The sequence below is a fragment of the Centruroides vittatus genome, unplaced genomic scaffold, assembly GCF_030686945.1.
Source record: "Centruroides vittatus isolate TY-2023 unplaced genomic scaffold, ASM3068694v2 scaffold_386, whole genome shotgun sequence".
NCBI classification, from domain to species: Eukaryota; Metazoa; Arthropoda; class Arachnida; order Scorpiones; family Buthidae; genus Centruroides; species Centruroides vittatus.
In genome coordinates, this window is record NW_027122706.1 from 4,205,645 (window position 1) to 4,232,602 (window position 26,958).

The 26,958-nt window shown below is 29.1% G+C and overlaps 1 protein-coding gene across 1 annotated transcript; it reads left to right on the forward strand.

Moving 5' to 3' along the window:
* LOC136988898 (cytochrome P450 3A24-like) lies at nucleotides 1-26,958 on the forward strand. The gene is made up of 14 exons (XM_067286908.1): nucleotides 1-140; nucleotides 6,343-6,445; nucleotides 7,004-7,056; nucleotides 8,073-8,169; nucleotides 9,384-9,500; nucleotides 10,990-11,084; nucleotides 12,496-12,641; nucleotides 16,201-16,313; nucleotides 21,069-21,186; nucleotides 21,277-21,437; nucleotides 24,113-24,201; nucleotides 26,035-26,178; nucleotides 26,258-26,420; nucleotides 26,635-26,958. The coding sequence occupies exons 1-14, from the start codon at nucleotides 70-72 to the stop codon at nucleotides 26,710-26,712; spliced, it is 1,548 nt and encodes a 515-aa protein (XP_067143009.1). The 5' UTR covers nucleotides 1-69; the 3' UTR covers nucleotides 26,713-26,958.

The window sequence follows — 26,958 nt, forward strand, 5'->3', positions numbered from 1 at the left end:
GCTGTTATAAAACATAAATTGTTAAGAAATTACTTTCCTAGTTGGCAACTCACTTGTCTCGTAAACATTATGGAGTTATTAGAAATTTGTAACTATAAATGGTTTATATTCTTTGTATTAGTGCTTCTTCTCAGTGTTTTGTAAGTAAAAATGTAATAATTTCATTCTGTAGTTGCACGGTAATTACGAGTAATATTGTTTTCTGACATATTAATTGCCATATAGGCAAAAGCTTATATTAATATTTATAACGTGTTGCTTGTAAAAGTTCTTACAGAATAATGATTAATGAATTAAATTAAGTAAATAATATAATAACAATTATTTTTTATTATACTCTTAGGCTTATAAAGTTGTTATTTATTTAGAAATTTGTTAACATAAAATTTATTTAATGTTATTCTTGAGTCGATCATTTATTGTCAAGAATTTCGTCTTGTTAGTTCAATTTAATTAAGTGGATTTATTAGAGTCAATTATCGCAAGATAAATTTTACTCAATCTATCATATATATAAAGTAATTCTGTTATAGTGACAGGAACAATATTAATAAATTATTTGATCAATAATTTTATACTAAAATTATTATTTATTTATTTACTTAATATCGTTAGCTTCTTAATATTCTTTATATAACAAGAAATATAATATTTATTAATAAAATTATTATATATATTATCAGTATTATGTTATCAGAAGAAGCATTTTTTTTTTAAATTATAGACATAATCTTTCATTCTAGATAAAAATTTGTTTGTGCAATAAGCTGCTAAAATAATTAATCTTGTGAAAAAAAAATTATTTTTCAGAATGGTAGAAAAATCATTTTGTATCTTTTTATATATTGATTAAAAACTGCTTAATTCTCTCTCTAGCGTCTTAATAGTTAAATACTGACACATAGAATGGAATTATAGAAAATTGATAGATGTAATGTAATATTACTTTTATAAATTAAATGTTAAGTAACTAAAATAGAATTTATATCCATTAAGATTCCTTTTTAAACGCTTTAATTGCTTGATTTTCTTACGAATGAAACTAAAGTGAATTTTTAATTTATCTTGTTTACATTTAGGGATAGTTTGACTTGTAAAAACTAAAAAGTTAATAAAGTTATTTCATATCTGTTTATTGTTTTTTAATAATAAAATTTAAGATACAAGTCGGTTTTATAATCACATATTCCTCTATCAGAAAAGTCATTTTATTATTCCCATTGATGTTTTTAAAAAATTAAATAAATATAACAATCCCATAACCAGGAATAAATCATTGGGACTTACAAGTTAGATAAATTAATAAATGAGAAAATTTTTTATAATCCTATAAATTGGCTCAGAATATCTTGAATTTCCTCATTTTAATTTTTCCGTTTTTCCAGCTTAGTGTAGTTGATTAATTGTTAAACTCCATTTTTAACAGATGAAATTGCATTATCTGATAATGCAAGTAGCATGAGTTCCATGCACACTAAAACATTAAGGCTGGTAACAAGATTGTGACGAAAGACTGGTATTTTTTTTTCAGTCAGTGAACCAATGTTCACGTATAAAAAAACAACAGTAGCCTAAGTTTATATAATGAAACAAAAGCGTATACAATGGAACTTGGTCAACGCGAAGTTGCGTTTACTCAGTCATTTTCTTTCCCCAATCATCTAGTATAACATATTAAATCAAACTGGTTCATTCGAATTCCTTGAAACTTTTTAACTCAAAAGTCCTAATTCTTTTTCCTTGACAGATTCGAGTTAACCAGGTTCCACCGTATTGTATATAATACTTTAAGTAATATACTTTCATATTTGAAGTAATTTCAATTATGTAATATATTTTATAAATGGGTATAATAAAATACCTTTCCTGGCAGAAGAACAGTTGAAATAAAAACATATGTAAAGGGTTGACCTTGATTCACTCTATTATTGTTAGAATAGAAAAATTATACTTAAGGTTTGTAGTTTAGAATTTAACTTGATGCTTTAAATATACACACACTTGTTTAAAACTTATTCTATAAATAACTTAAAATCTCCAAATTTAGGCTAAACCTATAATTTAAACATAAACAAAATTTATTTATGCTGTATATACATGTGTATACAGTGTGTCAATGTGTAGACAAAAACATTTCATCTGTCTATATCATGCTTCTGCTACATATTATCTAAATAAATATTCACGAGAGTATAAGTAATCGGTAGTGAACTATTCGATGACGTAATCGCTTTGCAACCCAACCCTCCTCTCATAGCACCAAATCGTATCTCGTCTCCTATGAAAAATAGCCGCACAGCTTAAACTACAAGATCGAAAAGGGTCTTAAAATTAGAACAAAACACTTTTAGTTCAGTTAAAATACGGCTAGATATCGTCAAAAAAAAAAAAAAAATGGGCGAGGGAAACTTTGAGGCCCCTCTGCATGACCTTCAGCACCCAAGGCCAGACAGAGAATCAATAGATGAGAGTAATACGCTAAAGACATTATTTCATCAAATTCTGTTTACATTCTTATGCATTTTTAGATAAGTTCCGTTAAAATTGTAGAATTGATAAAGACTACTTCATTTGGACCAGTAAAATAATTATAAAAACAACCTCGAAAATAGAATAACTGTTTTGTGTTTACTTCTTTAAAACCGACGATATTTGTCATAAACATTAATAGTATTGATCCATTTGTTTCTAGAAGGGTAACGATGAATTTATACGTGTTGATAGGTATTATTTTACAATATTAATAAAACACTTATAAGTTTTAATAGGCCTATATACTGGTTGAAACAATTAGCAGAGCGTATGACTGGCTGTAAGTGGAATAAATGAAAATATGCCAAGAATTCGGTTTAAATGCTTGTCTTTTCATCTATTATTGCATATTTTACTGTATCTTACGTAGCAATAACATGTGGCATTCAGAATTGCTCGTTGTAAATGATTTTATATGCAACGTCTCTTGCATATAAATATATATCTGGTCTATCTCATTGAATATCCCAGTATACATCTCAGCAACCTTCCTTTCGAAGTTCTCCTCAAGCACAGCATCATCCTCCTTCACTAATTGTTTCGACTACTGTATTTCTTTTAATAAGTAAATAGTAAATAACTAAATACTGTAGTTATATATTTAATTCCATTATATAATTTATTAATGATTTTCATAAATTGAATAACGTTTAAACATTTAATTATAGTGACAATTTTGAGATATTTTAATAATTATTTAATACGTTAAAGCACAGTAGTAGATTCAAAGAGTATAATCGTAAAAGTGATTGAGATACAGTATGTAACCTTACATCCACAGCCATGGAAAACTTTGATTCAATAGTGTATTATAAAATCTACTTGTAAAAACACCCAAAAGAAATTACATAATTGAATAAAAGTTTATCATTTTAATTATGTGTCTCCAAGCTTTTCTTCCCCAAAAAATTTTCTCCACATGCCGTGGACGCAATGGGTTATGTACGAATTGTGTGATAGTTTACGATGTAAATTTGCAGACTGTAATTAGATCTTTCTATGCAAACGGCATGTAGATTAATACGAGCTGACCAGGTTTATTCATTACTTTTGTCACTATTATTATTAATTGTAATACCAAAATGAAGAGGGAATCGATAAAAGGCCGAAGAAACTTGAAGAGTCGATAGCAAGTTTGGGAATACTTATTTAATCTAATTATAGTTTCCATCGTTTAAACCTATTGTTGAAACTTTTATTTATTAATAATAATCTTTTTCATTAGAAAATATTCTGTTTTAGAACTATATATACTTGCGCCTTTTCAAATTGCCTATACAGTATAATTAAAATGTATTTTAAAACATTGATTCATGAACTTATGAATAAAAATTATTTTAATTTATTGTTTTTCATATCATTAATAAAAATCGTATTTAAAAATACTGTATATGAAAATAAGTGAGCATTAATTTTATAAGGAATGATTACTTTTTATTATTAATTATGTTTTTGATTTATAAAATGAAATGTATTGATTTGAATCAGATCTATTCATAGGAAAAACTTGTATGAAAATAATATTTAAAGTAGTGTTTACAGTTCTAACGTTTCTTAATTTAAACTACTGAATAAAATCGTAGCCGATAACAAATTAAACATTAATTATTTAATGTTTAACTATTATAATATCTATGAAATTATTAAATTATAGAATTAAAATAATTGATGCAAATAAAAACTAACAAACAAAATTAATTACACCTAATTATGAAAATAATAAACTGGCAAGGGCTCTTGCACCACTTTCCGGGACACAAAGTAGATTACGGTGACCAGAAGAAAGTTCAATAATTTTCAATATTACGATATAAAATTTTAAAAATTATACTAAAAGCTTAAAAGATGTAATTTTGTTGAATTATCAATTTTTTTTACTTGTAAAGCAAGAATATTTAAATTTAAAAAACACAGAATTGTTCACAACTTGTCAAATATAAAATTGTGTGAAGCCATCTGTTACATGTTTTTATTTTAAAATAATTTTTTTAAATTAATAATTATTATTTAAAGGCAAAACCTTTTTCTTTTTGAGGATAAACATGAGTTATTAAAAATATTGTAAATGCGAATAACGAGTAAAATTTTCATTAAGTCCCAGAAATTCAGTTGAGATATGACACATTACCCTACCTCTATCTCTTCATCCCCTTAACTACCAAAATAACTATTTAACTACCAAAATATAAAAACATCAATTTCCCATATTGAAATAGCCCTGCCTAGTTTTAAAGGTTTGGTTCATTCAGACCTGAGATATGATGCAGAATTGACATGCACACATATGCAGAATTTTGTAAGGTTTTTTAGTTTTTTGGGCACCTGGAGTGTCCAAACGTCTATAAATGCATAAACCAGGAGTTAAAATTTTTTCCGTTGTCATACTTTCTCTATGTTATTATATACAGTACTGTACATAAAAACCAGTTAATGACCAGTGACCTTGATATCAGCGCCATCTACTGCTCACTTTTAATTACTTTTTAGAATTAAGTTTATATTTAAATGCACATTCCCGTTGTAATCTATTAATATTTCTTTCCTCTTAATATTTCCTTTTATATTATATAAAATTATTTCTTTTGAAGCGCGATTCGGCTAACAAAAAATGGACAATTTTCGTAGTATATCACCTTATCACCACACCAGAAGTAAATATTTTAAATTCATCATTCATTTTATTAGCGCCTATAAAGGTATTTTAATTGTAAATTCGATATATTAATTTAATAGTAAAATAAAAGTAAAATTATATAGGTAATTATATATTATATATCCAGGTAATAGAATATCTTTTATACTGTGTTATAGTTTGTCATCCTATAGCTATGGGGATGATTGGGGCATCATTCTACATATCTGGAGATCGAATCCGGGTGAGCAAAGAATTCCAGAAATTTTCCGTGAGTAGACTGTGCCAGAAATGTCGGGTTCAATCTCTTACCCCATTGTAAACCTAGATAAATAAACAAGTAGATCTGGAGAAACGGCCCTTTTAGTGAACACAGAGAGGAAAGTCTAAAATAAAAATAAAAAAGTTGTAGTTTGATCTTCATTTTTGATATTATTGTTCTTTCTTTTCTCTTTTTTTTTTCTTTTTTTTTCACGTTCAATAATTGAAATAATAACAATAAAAATACAAAATAAACACTTTCACTTGCGTATCTATGAAAACAGAACACGTAGCGAAAGTACACTTTAACAGCAGGGAAAGTTAATAACTTTACTTTAGTAAGTATGCTCTTTTTATTAATTTTTTTTAATAATCAAGTTTTAATTTGCTTTTATTTTTAAATTTAAAAAAAATTTTGAAATATAACAAATTAATCTCTGTTTAATTTAATTTTTTATCTCAAATATTATCATTTTATAAAGAAATATTTCAGTGAAATCATTGAGTTATTATCTAGCATTGTAATATCTTGCATAATGCATAAACCAGGAGTTATGCAAATCTAGCATTGTAATGCTAGATTTGCAATGATGTAAAATGCTAAATGTATATAAACTGTTTTAATAAGGAAAAGTTCGCTCATAAAGAAGCACTATATCAAAATTTTAATTTATAAACTTAAGGATTTCTAAAATTGCATTTATGTTGCATTCTATCATGTTATTCACGTACGAGAATCTTGTATTGTACCAAACAAATATTATATATTTTCAATATTTTTTATTTAAATTCGGATATCAAAATATTGTGACGTTTGTTTATAAATATTTTAAAATTAATATATTGTCTAGATTAATTTCGATTTGTTTATTTTCAGAGAAAATGTAATGTTATCTGATAGACAATTATCTTTCCAGATATGTCAATAGATATTTTAAATATTGGGAAAGGCATGGAATTCCTACACCAACAACTAATATTTGGTCTTTCTTCTCAGAACTATATCGATTTATGAATACGGTAAGTTAATTTTAAAGTGTATATCATGTTCTTTCATAAAATGTTATAGATGAACTTTATAAAGTTTTATGAATTACAAATAACTTATTGATAGTATATTTTTTGAAGGTATAATATTTTAGGAAAGAGTTCCTGAAGTTTTTCTGCATTATATATTATTTTTCACTTTTTTAAATTATTAATTTTTTAGATAAATCCTTAATTTAGAGTAATATTCGATTATTCTTATCTTATATGAGATATTAAATTTTTATGTAATAAAATTGATTTTCGTTCATAAAAGTTTTTACAGTATATCATATGGTCAATGTGAAATATTCCAGTTAAAATTTTAAATCCATCTCAAACCATTTTAACTAAGGAAATACGTAAAATATATCTTTTTCGATCTATCTATTATTATATGAGTTAATATAAAAACTTCGAAATAAATTGCTGTAAGTTTTAAAAACTTAATATGATCATCAAGGCATATATTTAGAATGATATTCAAACAAAAATATTATGATTATTACAATTTATAACCAATTTATTTCATATTTTAAAATTCTTTTCTAGCCATTGCATTTAGTTCAAACAGAGAACTATAAAAAATACGGGCGACTGTATGGGTGAGTCCGTTATAACTTTCATTTTCAGTATTTGAAATAACAATTCATGAAATATAAATGTGCCATTTTGCGTTTTGACATTACAAGGTTAAAGCTAACTTATTTTTAATTAGTATTGATTTTAATTAATTACAATTAATTAAAATCAAATTGTAATGAATTGTTTTTAAAATTTTCGTATTTTAATTAAAGTAATTTTTATTTACATTAATATTTATGTATTGCAATATATTTAATACAAGATACTCGATAAAAATTGTATTCAACGTATATAGACAATACAACTTTTCATTCACTAAAACGGTGGTCATATCAAACAATAATAACTCTATCACGAGTGTACTCAATAATCTGTGGAATTATGAAAACGATTTTTCTTACTTATACAGGTAAGTTTACAGTATACAGGTACTTACTTATACGCGCTTGTTCAGAGTAGTTTCCGCTTTAAGAACTATGGAAAAGTTTCGGTCTCTCTGCCTTTCAACTTTTGTGTTGTACTAAAGTGCCAAAAATGCAAGTGAACCGCACATTTTTGCAAACAACCTAAGGTTCTGAAAGTAAGAAATTGAAATGCAGCGAGATTAAGTATGGAAAAATGAAGTATCCTCTTACCTACAGCATTAATATGGCAAGACTATGTAAATTTGATACGTAATCTACTTATATCTGGTGTATAATTTTGCACCACTATGAAATGAGTGGTGTTGTGTAATTTGTTTCGATTAATCGTATTGTGTTTTGAATGGGATAATATTTTGTTTCTGTCATTAAAAGATAACGTAAAAAATTATGTAAAATTTTGTCAATCTACTTTAAATAATTTTAAAAGATTTTTTTTTAAACATTACAGCAGCGTATAGTTTTGCACTATATACATAATATTTTGCATAAAAATAAGTGACAAATTAATGAGTTATTTTACATCGGTGCTATAGATTGATTACATTGATGAAACGATATTTTACATTCAATGTAATTAATTTGTTTAAATTAAAAACTTTCATATTTTATAGCATCTTCTTCGGTTTAAGACCACAACTTATCGTCGCAGATCCTCAAATTGTTAAGAAAATATTAGTCAAAGATTTTTACATGTTTCATAATAGAATGGTAAGTTTAAATATCAATATAATGCAAACTTATTAAATTTTTAATTATTTTTTCTCCTTCACAATAAGATTCTGTCAAACTATCGCAAATTATTACGATTTTTAATAAAATTGTTAAGATAAATCTGTAGATTCTGAGTTAAATATTTACAGCACTTCATCAAATGGTAATTCCATAGGTTATACTTTTAGGTTCAATACAATCTTTATACATTTTTCGAAAGATATGCGCCGAGTCTTTTTGAAATTTCATTAAATCTATCAAAATAAAAGTAGTTTGACAGATTATTTATACGAACTTTCTATTGTAAGATATTCCAATATATTTAGAATGAATTCTTCTTTTTAAATCTTCATTGTCTGTGTATATTGACTTGGTTTTTCTTTTATTACAATTGCTTTTCATTTTGGAACAAAAAATAATTAGTTAAGTTTGCATTAATTCTTAAATTAATAGTTTGTCATTAATTTATTTTTTAATATAGTTGTGATAGAATCAGTATCAGTAATAACTATGTTGCCAGCATAAATATAGATGTTTTCCTCCGGAATTATTTGAAATATGTTATTAATGAATATATTGAACAATAAGGGGCTCAAAACAGAACCCCGAGGGATTCCTTTTGATACGTTGAAGCCAAAAGATAATTTATTTTTAATTACAACAAAATAAGGTAGGAAGGTTTGAAATACAGTAGAGTCCTGCAAACTCGACTTATTTTGGACTGAGATGGTGACGAGTTACCGAAAATGACAAGTATGGCGGCACAACGCCGATACTAATCTAACTAGCAGAAATTTCGTCAAGGTATTACATGGTGATTTACGTATCAATCAAGTCCTAATAGTGACAATTTCTATTTGTAGTTATATTTTAATGTTAAATTGCCTATTTAGTGGGGCTACGTTTCTGGTTAGTGACGTTTGCGTCATGGCGTTTTGTAGCGGCACGTTGAAAAAAGGGCTATATTCTTTGTTAACACTTGAAATTGATGTCATTATCAAGTATTGCCAGTGAACAAAGATAACTTATCTTGTTCTATTAAGCTTTAAAATTACGAATTCTGAATGAATATTAGAGTATCAACAAGGTAAGAGAGAAAGAACACCAAGAACGAAGTTACCATTGAAAGGGTTATTTAATATTCATTTATGACTGCCAAATCCAGATTTTCGACATTTCACTGTATTAAACTTATTATATTTTTACTTCAGAAATTCAATATTGGAAATCTAATATTCGACAACGGATTGGTTATTTTAGAAGATGAAGATTGGGAAAGAATCCGATGTATAATGAGCCCATCTTTTACTAGTAGCAGAATGAAACAAGTAAATAAATTTTTACATCTTCTCATCATAACTTTTTGTTTTAATTTTTCAGTAATGATTAATAAATTCAATTAATCTGTGGAGATGAATAAGTGATGCAAGTAGTGAGATTTTTATTGTAACGATTTAATATTTATAACTATTTAGAAAAATCATGAATAATTAAGCATCTCACAACATAAGAAGGTAGCTTCTTTTAATAAATGCTTAATATGAAACAACATTGAGTATACTAGCCTACTATATAAATAAATTTTAATCAACTCTGCTCTTACTGTTTTACATTTAATTTATTTTAAAAGATCATAGTTATGTCACCTATTTTTATCATTTATTTTACAAAAGTAGTAATATACAGAGTGAACGGCTTAGAAGTTTAATAAAAGAACAATTTATAATTTGCATTATATTCGTATCGCACTTGTAGTCGGTGTATATTTTATGTTGATATTTGTAGCCATTTATGAGAAATACCATTCCTTCGCGCTGCGATTATATGTGCATGTGCACATGTGCATTATAGCAAAATAGAAGACCGCGTGATAAGCTGCAGTGACTGGAGAAAGTTATTTGTACATGCTGCAAGTTATGCTATCTCTCAACTTCCTCCTGGTACCATTTTTTAATCAGGACAACATTTCTTTAGGGAGTTTCACAGACGGTAGATTGGTTCTTATTCCACTAAACTTTTTCCTGTACGATATTGTAATAATTAAGGATATTATATGTCTGTGCATAACATCAATGATGTGAGACACAGAATCTCTCAGGCTATAGACAATGTCACACCTCAATGCTATTAAATACGTGGATGAAGTAGAATACATCTGGTTCGCCACTGTTGCCGCACATATTTAAGTCTGTTTGAATGTAAAACAATATTTTTTTTTACTAGAAGACAACATTTTCATTACATTGTCATAAGTTTTCAATTTATACGCGTTTCTTTTATTAGATATCTAATCCGTACACCCTGTATTTTATATAAATTTGTGTGGTTTGCATGAAAATAAACATGATTGAAAATTTCTAATTTTTTTAAATATAAAAATTTTGTTGTTTTATAATAAATGATTAATTATATTATTTATCTTTTATCTATTTTTGAGACTAGTAAACTTATTTTAATTTAAGTTTTGCTTGTTTGTTTGATAATCTCTATAGTTCCAGGTGTTTTTGTTACTCAATGCTATTGTAGTATTAGTATCATATTTGTCTTATTAATTGAGTTGCGTACTTTTATTGTAAATGAGATCATTAAATTTGATATGTAATTAATATAATTTATATTTATTTGTAATGAAAACTTTTTAAAGATAAAATTGAAAATATTAAATATAAATAGAAATTTTCCAAGTTATTGAAATAACCAGGGGTTTTATATAATTTTAATGGCGTAATAAAAATTATATATTTATTCTTGAAATATATATTATATTATGTATAAATTTTTAAATTTTTTGCATTTGTTAACGTAGAATTTTTTCAGATGGCATATTTAGTAAAAGAATGTGCAGAGAAATTCACAGAGAATTTGAAAAAAATGGTTTTCTCCAATGAAAATCAGTCTATCGATTGCAAGAGGTAAATCAAATATAGCTCTTAGATTTTTATTGATTCATTCGTAATATACTATTAATTTTATTTAGTTTTAGTAATTTTCTGAAGAATTGTGTGTAAAATTTTCAAAATCATTAAAAATTGATACTATGAATTCATCACAATTTAAACATGTTAGAGATGAAAGATAATTCCATTTTTAACATAGTTTACATAACTTCTATCTCTACTTGATTCTCAATGCAATCGATTATTTAACAGAGATGGAGGGAAGGACGCTTTGATTCTAGTTGCTCCACGAAAAATTATTACGATCCAGAATTAGATTTCAGTTTGGTCTCTAGCGATGATTTATGGTTTCTTACACTCGACTGATATTCTATTGTTTCTTCGTACTCAAAAACACCTTTTTCCCTCCCCTTTCGTTAATATATTTTAAATTGTTCTGATTTTTAATTTTATTTTTAAACACTATAAAGCACGATATGAAAAATTTATTACAAAACAATATAAGCTAGTATTTCATGTTTAAAATATATATACATTTAATTTTCAAAATCACTTTATCCATAAAAGTTTTATACAGAAGCAGCTCATAAAAATTATTCACTTTTTTATCTCTAATTTCAATGAACTAATTTATTATTCCAAAAAGTTAACAAAAGAAATCAATTTAATAATATTTCATCAAACCATTATAAGTTTCTGGAATGAGCGATATTTAATACCAGTTTGGAAGAAAGATCGGATGGGCTATCTGCCAACAATTCTCTGCATAATAGCTTCAAGCAACGGCGTTTAAACTTCGTTGCTTGAAACTATTAATCGATCTAAGAATTTATGCGTCGGCAGGAATATGTTGATTTTTTCTTTTGAATTTATTCTTCTCTTTAATATTCTTATAATATTCTTGCAGCTGCGGGATGTGTTAGTATAGTCTGATTGCTTTGAAGACAAGTTACTGAACTTTGAATATTTTGCAAACATGTTTTTCTTAAACCTTTGCAGATTAGCGTTAAGACTATTTATACTATAATATAGAGTATTATCAGAATATTTTTATAGTATTAGTAGCAGTCAAATGAAAACGGGTCACGCATAGAACTCAAGGTGCGCAAAAGTTGGCAACATCGCTGTATATAAATGATATTTCCACCTGTGGAGAATGAGAGTAGCACAGTGACAACTCGCACAAACACACTCGCTGTTTATTTATTGCGCGTAAAGTAAGGTTAGCAATATGTTTTCGTCCAACATGATAATGATGTGTATGGAACCAAATTGTTAAATCCTATTTATTAGGTTATCTAACTCTATCTAATTTATAGTCGTGGGCTAAAAGCATCGTTTATTATAATATTAATTTAATACAATTTTATTTTCAAATATGTTTTAAATTTAAAATAAATAATGATTGTAATTTAATTATTTACAGTTTATTGAGTACTTATCCTATTGATGTAATCGCTTCCACTGCATTTGGAACAAAACTGAATTCTTTAGAGGATCCAAATAACGAATTCGTTTCTAAAGCACGAAAGGCATCTAATATGGATGCTTCCATTCTCCTTGCACTTTTCTGTAAGCCTAATTTATTAAATTAAATTTTATAAAAAAATTTTAATAATTTCATTAACTTCTTTAATATTCAGTAACTAATTACGATAACACAGTTAAATGAATTTTTATTATTTATTAATGTTTATTAAAACTTTAATAAAAAGACTTATATAAATTGTAATTCGTTTGAGGTTTTGGATGAACATTTTCTTGAAGATCTTTATTCTGTCGCAGTAAGGGATTATCATTTGAATATAATTAAGATTTTCGTTCACCCTTTATTATAGCAAAATTATGCGATAACCCACTAGTAATGTGTGACAACGGGGGGGTGCCGAATAAGTCGAAACCCCTCTCGATTAACACCAATATGTGATTCGGGGAGGTAGGAGAAAGTCGTGCCTCCCTTTTCTATTCGTTTGTCAGGATAGCTGTTACGTTCTTACGGGTCGTTACGCGTTACGCGAGTGGATAGGAGGAGAGATGGGGTCGACGATAAGGCGAAGCGATATTCGAGACACAGAGGAGACCATTTAACAATAAAACAAGATTTATTCAAATTAACAAAAGACACAAATACAAAATCTGACTAAATTCCCTAAGTCGCGTAGGGTTCGAGAGAGAGAGCTTACAAGTTCGGTTCATACCTCATTAGTTCGTTTCCGTCGGGTTAACACTTGATATCCACGAGGTGGGGATTAGTATCCGTTATTGGCACAGTTTATAATATCGCGACTGAGCGCGGAGACGTTCGGACAGTAGGTCCGAGCGGTGACGACGAACGATGGCGTTTGTCCGGCAGATGATAAGAGACTCCCCCGAGGGAGGGAAAGGAGTGTCTTTTATAGCTTTTGGTTGGGAAAATCGGTCACCTGATCGTGGGTGGATGGCGATCGGGGTCATAGGTGCTCCCGGGACTTAAAATATATGACGAGTTCGAACGTTAACCGTCAACAATCCTTTGTTCTTAAGCTTTAACGGATCATCTTGCAGCCTTAGTTTATAGTTAAACGGCCGGGGACGCATATTTGCTCGTCCGGGACCGTTTCTAGACAGGATGTTTATAGGAAGGGAAAATTCCTAAAACGAATTATTACAAAAAGTGACTTTGCTGGAATTCCAAATCTCACAAATGCAAAGCCTCATATAATAATTAATATATAGGTAACTCTCGGTATTCGGATATTTGTTATTTACGCTTTCGCTTAGTCGCTGTTGAAAAGTTGAGACCAACCACATGACTATTCGTCCACTTACATATCTACGACAGTATTGTAAAAGCAAGTGCTTTTACAATATTTCATTATTTGTAAGAAACGAACACTGTAGTATCCAATTTTTACATTTTTTGACATAACTAAGCAAAAAACTGTAATTACTGCACTACCAAACTGAAGTCACCGCATTACAGCAACAATTTCTTCTGCGAAATCGTGCTTTATACAAAAAAGTTTATGCCACAATTATGTAAATAAAGTATAAATTATACTATATTTACACAATAGAATATCGAATGCCCATTCTACATTTAACATTAGTATCTACTGATTAGATTTAATAGACTTGTGCCACGTCAATGGACGGATTAAAGCATATTTAATGATTTTATTTTTATGCATCGGTTAGATATATACATTCTTTAGGTTATTTAGTAATGAACTGGAAGCTCTAACTTAAATTTTACTGTTTTTATGGTTACTTATCAAACTTTATATCAATGTAAATTAAATTTATAAAGCGTGCTCCACATCTAGAGATGCATGTTTGTACTACTCGTTTGAAACTCAACACTAATAAATCACAACTTGTAATGTAAACTCAAGAACTATTGAAGCTACAATGACGCGATTTGGTTTGTTAAATTATGAATATAGAAGTAATTAAGCAGTCTATACAGTATGTTAAGCAAAAAGATATTTTAAAAGTTAATTTAAAAAAAAAAACATTTCAAAAATGTAAATAATTCGAATTTTTTCCATTTTAAAAATATTTTGTATTGTCAATCATCCCCCCCAAAAAAAACAGAAAAATCATTAAGATGATGATGATTCTAAATAAGATTAAAAAAATTTATTTATAGCGATTTAAAATCATGGTCCAAAAACTTTGTAGATGATTTATCATTAATAAAAACACTTATGGAACTGTTGGATTACGGTCTCCCATACAATAATAATAATAATCAAATATAATAAGATTTTATTTGTTTAGTTCGAAATATCATTAGTAAATTAAAACAAATCTGTTAGAGGACATTGCGCCTATTTCGACTTTACTTTTGTGCATTTCTCAGACAGTTGTTTTGTTCAGCAAGCGAAAATTTGTTTATAGTATTTCCAGTATATTTATTATGATCTCTCTTATAAATAAAGTGGTGGTTTTGAAAATGTGGCAAAACGTAAGAAATCAGTTTTAAGTCTTGAGAAGTTGTTACTTCTCGATAAGTTGTGTAGTTGAATGTCACATGCTGCTATAGGGCGAGTGTAGATATGAATGAATCCACTCTGAGATAAATTCGGAGTAAACAAAGTGAAATTTGTAAGTCTGTTAATGAGCGGCAAGTTTCATTGCAAAAATTACTACTGCTATACACGATATTGCACTCGAGATAATGTAAAAACGCTTGAATCTGTGGATAAATGAGATGGTCACTGAGAAAAGTTTTGTTGAAAATTCTGCTTTGGGCAACAAGCTCTGAGCATTTATGTCCACGTGATTAAAGATGATCCAAGGTTAGATTTTTTTTCTAAGTTGAAGATGGCTTGCAATACTTTAAACACAGATACATTATTTTTAACCTGAAACTGGGTGGGGAAGCCGGCTCAACGAACATAGATGCTGAAGAGGAATTTCACGCTCACATCCTCAAATTAACTGAAAAGAAAGCGTATAAGAGTGAATTAGTGTTTAACGTAGATGAGATGGGTCTTTTTTACAACCAGGTTAAATATAGAACGTATGTAACCAAAGAATTTGAAGGGTTTAATTTAAGTCCATAAATTTTACCAAAGATTGTGCAACCCTGCTCCTACGCACAAATGCTAAAGACATTTCAAAGACATTGCAAGCATTTGATGATGTATGATGCCGAAAATCCTCATGCAGTCAAGGGAAAAAATCTAAGCAGGCTGTCATAGACGTTAGGTGCCATCTCTTACCGACATAAGAGATGGCGCCTAAAGTCTACCTCTAGTACCAAATTACTTTAGTATTAATTATTAAAAATAGCAGATTTATAGCCCGAGTATTTAATGCGATCGTTTTCCTATGTATTTATAACGATTTTAATATAATTAAACATATGAATAAAATAAACCTTAGTTTCACATATGATTGAAAAACAAATAAAAAGTTTGAATATTATCAAAACAATAATATGCTTCAGCTCAGCGAAATTGGCTCGACCCGCAGAAACCTAACTCGATTTTCCCTTAGGTCTTTTTATTTGGTAAGTCCAACGAATCTAACCCTCTTGAATATTGTGAGTTAGCTGTATCTTAATATAAATTGTAGTTTTAAAATATCACATAATAAAATATATGATTGATATGAAATAAAATTGATTTTTACTTTATTTTAGTTTTATTTCCAAAGATAATGAAATTTCTCAAAGTAGATCTTTTTGCTGGTACAATCGACTTTTTTAAAGAGTTTGCTTTACATGTTTTGAAACGACGTGAAGAAGAAAAAACGGTATATTTTATTTTCTATTTTCAGAAGCAGTTTCAATTTTATTATTATTATTTATATTAGAGTGGTGCCTCGTACTTCGAATCTAATTCGTTCCAGGAGGCCATTCGAATTCTGAATTGTTCGAAGTCTGAATTAAGTTTTCCCATTAGGAATTATTAAAAGTGAATAAATCCGTTTTAGACTCTAAACAATATCCATTTTGAAAAACTTAAACAACAAATACAACATAAGGTAAAAATAACACAATTAACGTCGTCTCACCTTTAGCCATATTTGGTGCTTTTATTGCTTCCTTTATCTTTAGAGTAGTGCACACCGTCAACTTCGGCATCTTCATTAAGCATGGCTGCTACATCCTCCATAAAGGTGTTTATTTCATACTTCGGGATAAGTTCCATTTTCATCTTAATCATTTGTACTAAATTTCCCTCACTAACTTTCACACTCTTCTTGGATGGCATGGTTAAGAGTTAGGGTTATTTATATATACAGTCAAACCTCGGTTTTCTAACATAATTCGTTACACAAAGTTGTACTAACAATTTGTTCTAAAACCGAAACAATTTTTTTCCGCAAGAAACAATATAAAATGGATTAATCTGTTCCTGACCCCAAAACAAAGCTTTTTTTACGTTTTTTAGCTGTTCTTTATGCTAAAAATGTCTACAAATACAATGTAATGTTGTATACTGTAATGACGTAATACCATATTATATATACAGTAAAACCTGTCTATGGTGACCAGCCACGGTTCCTTTAAAAAGTGGTCTTTTAGACAGGTGGTCGTCCAATACAGGGTAGTGCTGTAATACCGAATTTCCGTATGTATTTTGCGCACTTTTTAGCCATTTTTACTAAGCAAAACTCGAGGTGAGCAAAAATAAGAGAATTTTTCAACGATAGATCTATATTGGTATTGTATTTTATTCTTATCCGATAACTCGATTTACAGGAGTCGTCGTGATTTTATAAGACAGATTTAATACCAATATTTTAAAGATTAATACAATACTCGCATTTTCTCGATTATAATGCACACAGTGAAGATCCTTATGTAATCCGTTACGATCTTTACGATGATCCGTCTCGAGTTGGTTTTTACGACTCGAGAATGTCCGTACGATGGTTCGAGGAATGCTACACCTCCACACTCAGTCCAGTGAATATTTACAGTTTATTTACAAAACAAATATTTACAGAATGTACAAGTTTGACAACATTACATACACTATGCAACAAAGGTGTGGTGTCTCACGTCAGCTTGTCTGTTGGGGACTATTAGACTCTGGGGAACTCTGGTCGGTTTGCGGAGTTGGCTCAACCGCGTGGCCGTCCGGTCTCTACACTAACCCTTCACAGAGGAATTCTTAAGAGGAGAAAACTCTCTCTACACCTCACGGGCTTCCTAAGTGTCAGAGACTACCACGTATCCGGTCTCTCGCCCTTCTCTCCGTTCCTCTCGCCACTCTTACAATTTAAAGAGTTCCACGGCGACAACTTGCGACCAATCAGGTCCTTCTTTTCCCCTGGGAGCTTCCAAAGACGTCCGCCCTCCTCCCGACGACGTAGCTTACAGTCGCGTCCGTTCCTTGTTTACATTTCTCAAACCGAGCAACACGTGGCAAACACATTGACGCGTACCCATAAACGGAGACGCTACCCCTTTGTTCTTCCCGGCCGTTTATAAACCCAACGCCAGGTGGGACCAATTACCCCGGTCGTGTGGCTTTTAGACCTGCTACGCTAAAAGCGGACCTTTACACACACTTTCTTTTTTCCGACTTAATTAATTCAACTTGGTTCTTTTTGTTCACTCCTCAGTTACGTGTATTACGTCATCGATATAGAAGCGTATCTCTCCATCACTTTGGTTTTGGTTTTCGTTAGTTTAATCTTATTTTTAACTTTAAAAAAATACAATATTTTTTAAAGTTAAATGTTTAATATTTTCTTAAGTACAATAAGAAAAATTATTAATTAATAATAAAATGATTTTATTATTTTTTATCATAATACGATTTCATTAACAAACGTATTCTGCAATTGTCCAATGACAATGGCAGAATACAAAAAGGAAGGTTGCCAGTAAAACTGATTTTTGCATTAATGCGTTTATTGTTTTTTAAATATTTTGCCTGCGAAAATTACTTGGATATTATTTTTCTAAAAATATCATGGAAATAAGGTAGTTTGATACAGAAACTATTTATCGCACGTCTACTGTATATGAGCTTCGAAAAAATATAAATAAGATACGGTTTCAAGTCATTAATTAAGCAAATAAGATAAATTTTATCAAACGATGAGATCAGCCGATTAATTGTATCGTGTACAATATTTTATACCCCCCAAAGGAAAATACTGTAGATCTACAGTAAAATAAATTTCGTTTTCCCACAGTTAAACTTTAATTGTCGTTGTGATAAACCATTTTCACTTTCTCTGATAACTTTAACACGATTTTCTAACGACAGCACCTTGCATTTCTTTCGTTTTTCGGACAATTTCGAAGAAACTGAAATGAATTTCCTTTGTTGCTGGACTAATTCATTAACACCTGCACCTAATTTCAAAAGTGGGAGAAATGCCCGAGATGGGTTCGAACAATAGTTTAGACCAGATATATTCGCGGAAATGGTCGCTTATTACAGTTGTTGTATGTTGTTTTGGTCCAAACATCAATGCCCGCGGTCGCGTTACACAGGTGGTCGTTTAACACGAGTAACTTATACGAAGACTCTATGTATAAACTATTCCGTGACAGAAATTTTTGCCCGTTTTGACAGGTGCCCGTCGAATGCAGGTGGTGGCCTAAGCAGTTTTTCGCTGTAATAAATTTTCATTTAACTTGACTTAATCAACTTTAAAGACGAATTATTGGATGCCATTTTCATTATGCGAATATCAATTAATGCGGTATTTATTGATTTGATTTAAATTCAACTGCGGCACATACTGAAAAACGGAATTGGTATTTTCTTTCCATGCGCACTGAAATATAATTTAAATAACAATGTCAGCAATGATTCGTGTGTTGGCGTCTAATAATGCGGGCGATCTTAACACCACTAATTTTTGATTTAGTAATCCTGTCGCTAATTAGTTTGAACGTCGACTTTCTTTAACGTAGGAAGTATCGAAAGTTGATCGTCTGTGTGTCTCTAATCTGTGATCGGTTCTTGCCGAGTATATTATTCGGCAACCGGGACAAACATGAGTTCGAAATTCTGTTCGTGAACCGATTTGTTCGAAAAGTGAGACGTTCGAAAACCGAGGTTTGACCATATAACGAAACATTAAAAATAAAGCAAAAAACGCATCGAAAACACGAACGTAACGCGAGATATGTTTTCTAGGGACATCCCAATACTGCTGATACCGATACTGGTATCGATACTTTTTTCGGCTATTGGTATCAGGTTTCGTTACGTTTTTCATAGACAAATAAGATCCGATTGAAATTGGATTTTGCAGACGAATCCAAAACCGAAAACCAAATCTTGCACTATTTCTGGTTAAGTTAAACTTATATAGTCAATATTAATGATCAAAAATCAATAAATTTATTACATGAAATTTCATTTTCACAATCTGTATAAAGTATGCTTAGAGTTCAGATTATTATTTATAAATAATCCGACAATTACTATATTTGAAAAACTTGTAAATATATTAAAATCTCAAATCAACTGATATAATATTGATAACATTCAATTTATATTAAAAATCAGTTTTATTAATAACTACCGTATATCTCGGCAGATAATACGATAGTTGAATCATAAAAAATGGCCTTCAAAATCCAGTATCGTCTTACAGGACAGATATATAAATTTTAATCTAATTTTTTGTAAGTTAAAACCATGATAAAAAAACGGACAAACCGTAATTATTTACTAGTAAAGAAGAGGGTATGTGCACAAAATAGAATAGCCCATACGACGATTTTGTGAATAGTCAAGGTCATTACCCAAATGCAAAATCAGCGCGAATGCTTGCAACAATCGCAAGGCAGTGCTGCCAGATGCAAGAAAATAAATTTATTCATTTGAAAAATTACAAATAGGACATAATTCCGTATACGCTATACAGTATTGTTATTCAGATGATAATCGCTGATCTAAACTAAATTCATAGACCGTTAATAGTTTGGGGGTAGTCTTATAGGACAGATATAAGCTAAAACTATAAAACTTTGACGAAAATTTATACCTCGTCTTATCTGAAGGTTGTCTTATCTGCCGAGATATACGGTATCTAGAATGAAGCATGCTATGTGTTAATTAAAATTAAAATTTTAAATTACACAAAACTTTTCAAAATCGAGCCATAGAGCGAATCGACCGCCGGCAAGATTTTCAGTTTCGATATCCGATATCGATACCGATACTGTCTGGTATCAACACAGAAGGATCGATTCCAGTATCGGTATCGATCTTAAAGTGGTATCGGGATGTTCCTAATATTTTCACAGCGAGAGATGACTTGTGTAGACAACAGATGGCGTTTGTGCAGCGACCGCATTTTTTCACTGCATGTCAGTTCGAATATATTAACATCATTCCGTTCGAATTCCGGATCGAATTTTTCTTGAATTTAGATTTCGAACTCTGGAACGTTAAGGTATGAACAAACGGAAGTATAAGGCACAACTATATTTACGTTATTTTCCTTTAAAACTTTTATAATTCGCTCTAAATTACAGTACGGTACGTTATAAATTACTAGATTATATTATAATTTATATTCACGCAGAAAGCCCATGATTTTCTTCAATTATTAATGGATGCTCAGAAAGGCACCTTAGAAATTTCCCCGGAAGATTCTAATGAAACAGAAGAATCCAATTACAAAATGTTATCAAAACATAAACGTATGTTGCTACTTTTGTTTCTGTATATTCGTACATATTTGCCTTTTGCTCGTTGTTGAAATAAAATATTAAGTATAAAATTCATTACAGCTATGAGTTTGGATGAAATGCTGGCTCAATGTGTATTGTTTCTTTTTGCTGGAATTGAAACAACTACCAATACTTTAGCGTTTGTTGTGTATTACATGGCCTTGAATGATGAATGTCAAATCAAGTTAATTGAAGAAATAGATGAAGTTGATAGAAATAATGTAAGTGAAGTTATTTAAATTATACACTATATATAGTCACTTAAGGATCTATACCAGCGTTTCTCAAAATTTTTGCTCACGTGACACAATATATTTGTTTGTAATGGTTTCACAACCCAAGTGTTTATAAATTTTTTTGAAAATCTGGTAAACTGGAGTCATGTATATTACTAAATAAAATTATGAATCATTGATGATAACATCTACGTTTGAAATGTAACATTTAGAAGAAGGTTCGGGTCAGTTTTCATTAAGAAGGTTCGGGTCAATTTTGATTTGTAACAAATAACTTACTTCAATTTCAGTTTTTGTTATTGAAATTTAACTTGTAAAAAATGCAAGTCTGACAATTATAAATTAAAAAGACTGTTCTCAAAATTATTCAGGAGTTTATTTTACTTTATTAAAAAACTTGTAATATTTTTTAAACTTAATGAACCTTTTTTTAAAATGTACTTTTCAAACTGTAAGAAGATTTTGTTAATTTCATTCAGTATGTATACATACACACACAAAAAAAATTATAAATCCGCTTGTGCCTTAAAAAGATATTTCCTTCAATAAACAAGGAGATATTTACAAAACCATTGCAACTTAAATAACTTTATGACTATGATCTTACATAAAATATCTATTTTCATGTTATTTAAAACAGAAAAGAAAAAAATCAGTTTCGTGTGCACACATTATATAATCTTAAGTTTATTACTAAATGACAATAATAATTATAAGAAAAAAGTTGTTAAAAGTCTTCAGTACTTATCAGTTGCATCTATTGTTCTTAGTACTTGTATTACTAAAATATTCTATAAGTATTACATTTCTGTGGACGATAGTATCATTTCTTGACCCATTAAAATTTGAATACGGTTCAATATTGAGTGGTGACCCATAGTTTGAGAAATGTGTTCTATATATTTAATAAACATCATTTTCTTGAGTAGAAGAAAGTGATTGTTTGAATTTTGATTGTTTTGCATTAAAATTTATAAATGATATAGAGTATACGGTTAACAAAATAATTTACTTCATTAAAAAGTATGTGAGAAAATACTTGCTTAAAGAATTTTTTATTCCTTAATCTTGTTCTGAAACTAAAATAAAAAAATTGAAAATATCCATAATGAAATTTGCAAGGTTATACAGTGGATCCTTTGTATACTTCTGCTTTAGAATACGTCCTGTTTGGACGAAACAAATTTTGCTCGGTATACGACTTAATTCAATTATACGCGCCATCTATGAACAAGTAGCACTATCGGTGTACTAGACCAGACTAGACGTTCGCGGTCCCACGGTTTATAACTTCGTCAAATTTCTTCTGATTTTAATTTAATAAAAATAATAAAATTTTACTTACAATCATGAATTGCAAAAAGGCAAATGAAAGGCAACAGAAAACTAAAAAATGACTCGAATCACAATGGAACTGAAAAAAGAGATTGTTGAGAAATATGAAGGTGGCATGGGTGTTAGATATCGACAATCGTGAAAAATAAAGACATTATTAAATCTGCTAACGTTGCGAAAGGGGTTTAATCAATTTATAAACAGATTATTAGTATTAAGGAGAGTTTTATTTGATTTGATTTTGATTTAATGATTTAAATAATATAATACAATATACTGTAATAACTTTAAAAATCTATAATAAAATTTATTTTTTTATTAATGTGCTCAAACAGTGTTTAAATTATTTTATAACCTCGTTAATATATCATATCAAGAGGGTTTTTTTACATGAGAACGGATTAATCATTTTTACATTACTTCTTATAGGAAAGGTTGGTTTGGTATACGTCCTATTCGGTATAAGTCCAAACATCAGGAACGGATTAAGGTCGTATACCGAGGTTCCACTGTAGTAATTCACGAGTAACTTGGATAATATTTTTACATAGAATCTATATTGCAATTTTTATTGGAAATTTATAGTTCTACAACTTTTTAAATTGTAGACCTATAAATTCTCACTGTCGTCCGTCCGTCCGTCTTTCCTTAATCTCGAGAATTTGATAGATGAAAGACGAGACCACATATGAACACTTTAGAGGCAGGAAGCCTCGATTCAACTGCACACGAATTTCCGATGCAAACCGGAAGTTATGTTATTTCAATTCAAATAATTTCTCCTAAAAGGTGTTAGAGTCGCGCGGATCATCTATCTATTTTTAAAGAAAAAGTATGATGTACAGGGGTAAGCCACTACTAAATTGAGGTAGAAAGCTTATACATGTATTTTAAATTAAATAAATTAAAAATATGAGTAAAAATGGCAACCGGCACTGACAATTCCACAATAAATTAATATTTGAATTTACATACCTGAGAAAATTTATTTCAAACTTGTAAATTTGTATGATCTGTTAACTAAAGTAACTTTCTTTCATAAAATAGAACTGTGCAGTAATAATCTATACGTTTATTTTCACTTCGAATTTAAATCGTTAAAGGTTTACAAAAATGCAACATTTGAATTTAACTTTATTATTACTTTTCAAAATGGAATTTTAAGATTGTTTTATTTTAAATTTGTTATATAAAGAAATAAAATTTTACATATAAAATTTCTATTAAATTGAAATTACATCTTTCTTCAACCTACTTTAAATACTAGAAGCATGAATAATTATCATTCTTCTCGAACCAATTAATTATAATTTTCAATGTTATAGAAAGAAATTAATTTTGATGCACTTTCTGAAATGCAATACCTGGACGCTGTTATCAACGAAACGCTCAGAAAGGAACCCGTTACAGCGCAGTAAGAAAAATTTTACTATTTATAACTAATGCATTATTTAATATTAATTACAGACAGATCTAACAGAACATCTCTGCTATACGTTTTCCGCATATTTATTTAGGAGAAATTTATATTTATATTAAGATAACATTTTAATAAAACGTTATGTTGAATGAATTTTGAGTTGCATTCTAAGTGAAATTAGTACAACCTCACAATCACCAAAAAAATGCAGTGATTATCAATGAAAATAGAGGATATTTTCATCTCGTGTGATGGTGCGCTGGAAAATGCATTAAAGAATCATGTTCGCAACATCTTCTATGAATTGTAAACACTTTCCTGACATAACTAACAGAAGTCAATCAATTTTATCTTGTCAGAGATATTGGACACACTGTTAAATTTGTGTTGAAAGTTTTTCTTGTTTTTATTGAAAATTTTAGTCTTTGTTTCTTTCTAACAAATTTTTTTGTTTGTGTTTTATTTGCAAAGCTTCATCGTAAAAGCAACATTTATGGTATTTTTATGCAGCAGTTGATTTTATTGCATGAAATCAATGTTTTTTAATAATCACATTAACAGTTTGATGATCAGAAAGAGATATATATTTTGTTGTAAAATGATTAATATAAGTTTGTTACTTATACATAGGCATTTTATTGTTTTAGTTAGATTTTAGAAATTTGATGCAGGTTTTCAGTTGACAGTGTAACGCTTTACAATTTTTTCAATAAAATAATTGTAAATGCTATAGAATCCCAGTCAACTTTTTCGACAAAACCCGAGTCGTGTTCAGTAACGCAAGTAATACATCTAATTGACTAGGAGGGTGGAACTAAGAAGAATTTTTAATGTTGTTGAACGGTGTGCTAAGTTAGGAAGTTCATCTGATTTTGTGTGAAAACAGTCAATGACGTAATAATCATAATCTTATGATAAAATAAGAATAAATTTGAAAACAAAGTCTGTTCAAAAGAGGAAACACCATTTATTCACTTTTAGTGTTCCAGAATACAAACTTTTGACGACCGATCTTTCTTTGTAGGCTACTTGCCAGTCAAAACTAAAATGACCTTTAAAACACGGAAAACAATTAAAATACAAATTTAAATTTGAACTGGCGGTTTTACTTCCATCTATCCATCCTAGTCGCTTCATTCCATTTAACTACAGAGTCCTCTACTTTTGCCATACTGAACAAAACTGTGTTGCAGTGCCCTTTATTAATGTCGTACTTGTGCTCCTTAAGTCTAATAGATAAATTGCTTCTTGTGACCCCAATGTAGTCTTTATTCCTAATTGTTGATTTTCAAATGGAATTTTATATACGCTCGCGTTTTCTTCTTTTATAAGCATGTCTTTATCAATTCTCCATACCAAATTAGCCGGAAACCGTATTATACCAAAACAATTGCAACCATAAAAATAACAGAAAATCTCATTCCTATTTACGAATTTATGAATTACGAGAATTTTCGCAGGAACTAAATCATGTACAGTCAATGTACAGTTGTAAATCGAAGTTAGGTTATACAGTGTTGTATTTACATTAAATTATGTTTTTTTATAGATTATAATGTTTGCTTTTATAAACAGCTAAATGTCTTTTATAAATCTATTATGATGAAGAAATATGTAAATATACTTGAAACATTATTTTGGTAAAACATTAAAAAAAGTACAATTAATAATATTTTAATGGCCTGATATGGCGTATTGTATTCGAAAACTACAATATTATGATAGTACTGTATATCGATTTTCGAAAACTGGTGTTTTGGAAATCAAGATATCGTTATACAGATTTAAATTTAATATTTCGTATAATAAATAAAATCTATCTTTTAGATTAATGAGAGAATGCACAGAAGAATACGAATTAACTGAAATAGGCTTTAAGGTACCAAAAGGTATGAGTATAGCTGTTCCTGTTTATACAATGCATCACGACAAAGAATTTTATCCAAATCCAGAAAAATTCGATCCAGAAAGGTAATTCTATAATTATTTTATATAACTGTTGTTCATATATGAATCTCTACAAATTAAAATTTAAAAAACACTATTGTAGATTTCTGCCCGAGAATCGACATTCTATTTTACCGTATACTTATCTGCCGTTTGGAGAAGGACCGAGAAATTGCATTGGCATGCGATTCGCCATTATGGTAGTAAAAATGTTTATTTTCCATTTGTTCCGTGATTTTCGAGTCCATGCTACGGAAGAAACAAAGGTATACTTGTCTTTAAACTTTTATTCATTTAACAGCAATGAAAAATTGTTTTTAGAATTGTAATAATTATATAAATTTACTCGAAATTTAATGATTTTTTTAATTTAAGAAACCTATTACAATATATAACGTAAATTACTAGAACTATTGGCGAATATTATTTTAACTTAATTATCGGCCATTCTTTCACTAAATTTTTTTTTTTTTTGTGAAGAAACCTTTGGAATTTTTTAAAGGGCAAGGCGTAATTCAACCGAAGAAAGTAATTGTTCAGTTAGAAAGAAGAAAATAAATTTTCAACTCCAAAAAATTTCAAGTACGCCTATAAGCTGAAAATGCTTCGTAAAGTAAATAAATATAAAATATTTTATACAAGAAACCTATTAAATTAGAATCTTAAACTTGTTTTTTATCACAAATCTGTTTATTATACTGTATAAACTGTTTTTGAAAAACTGCATTTGTTTTACATATTGTAATAATGCTTTCGCTGAAAATAAATATATCGACCAGGCAGCCGGGAGTTAAGACTTCAGCT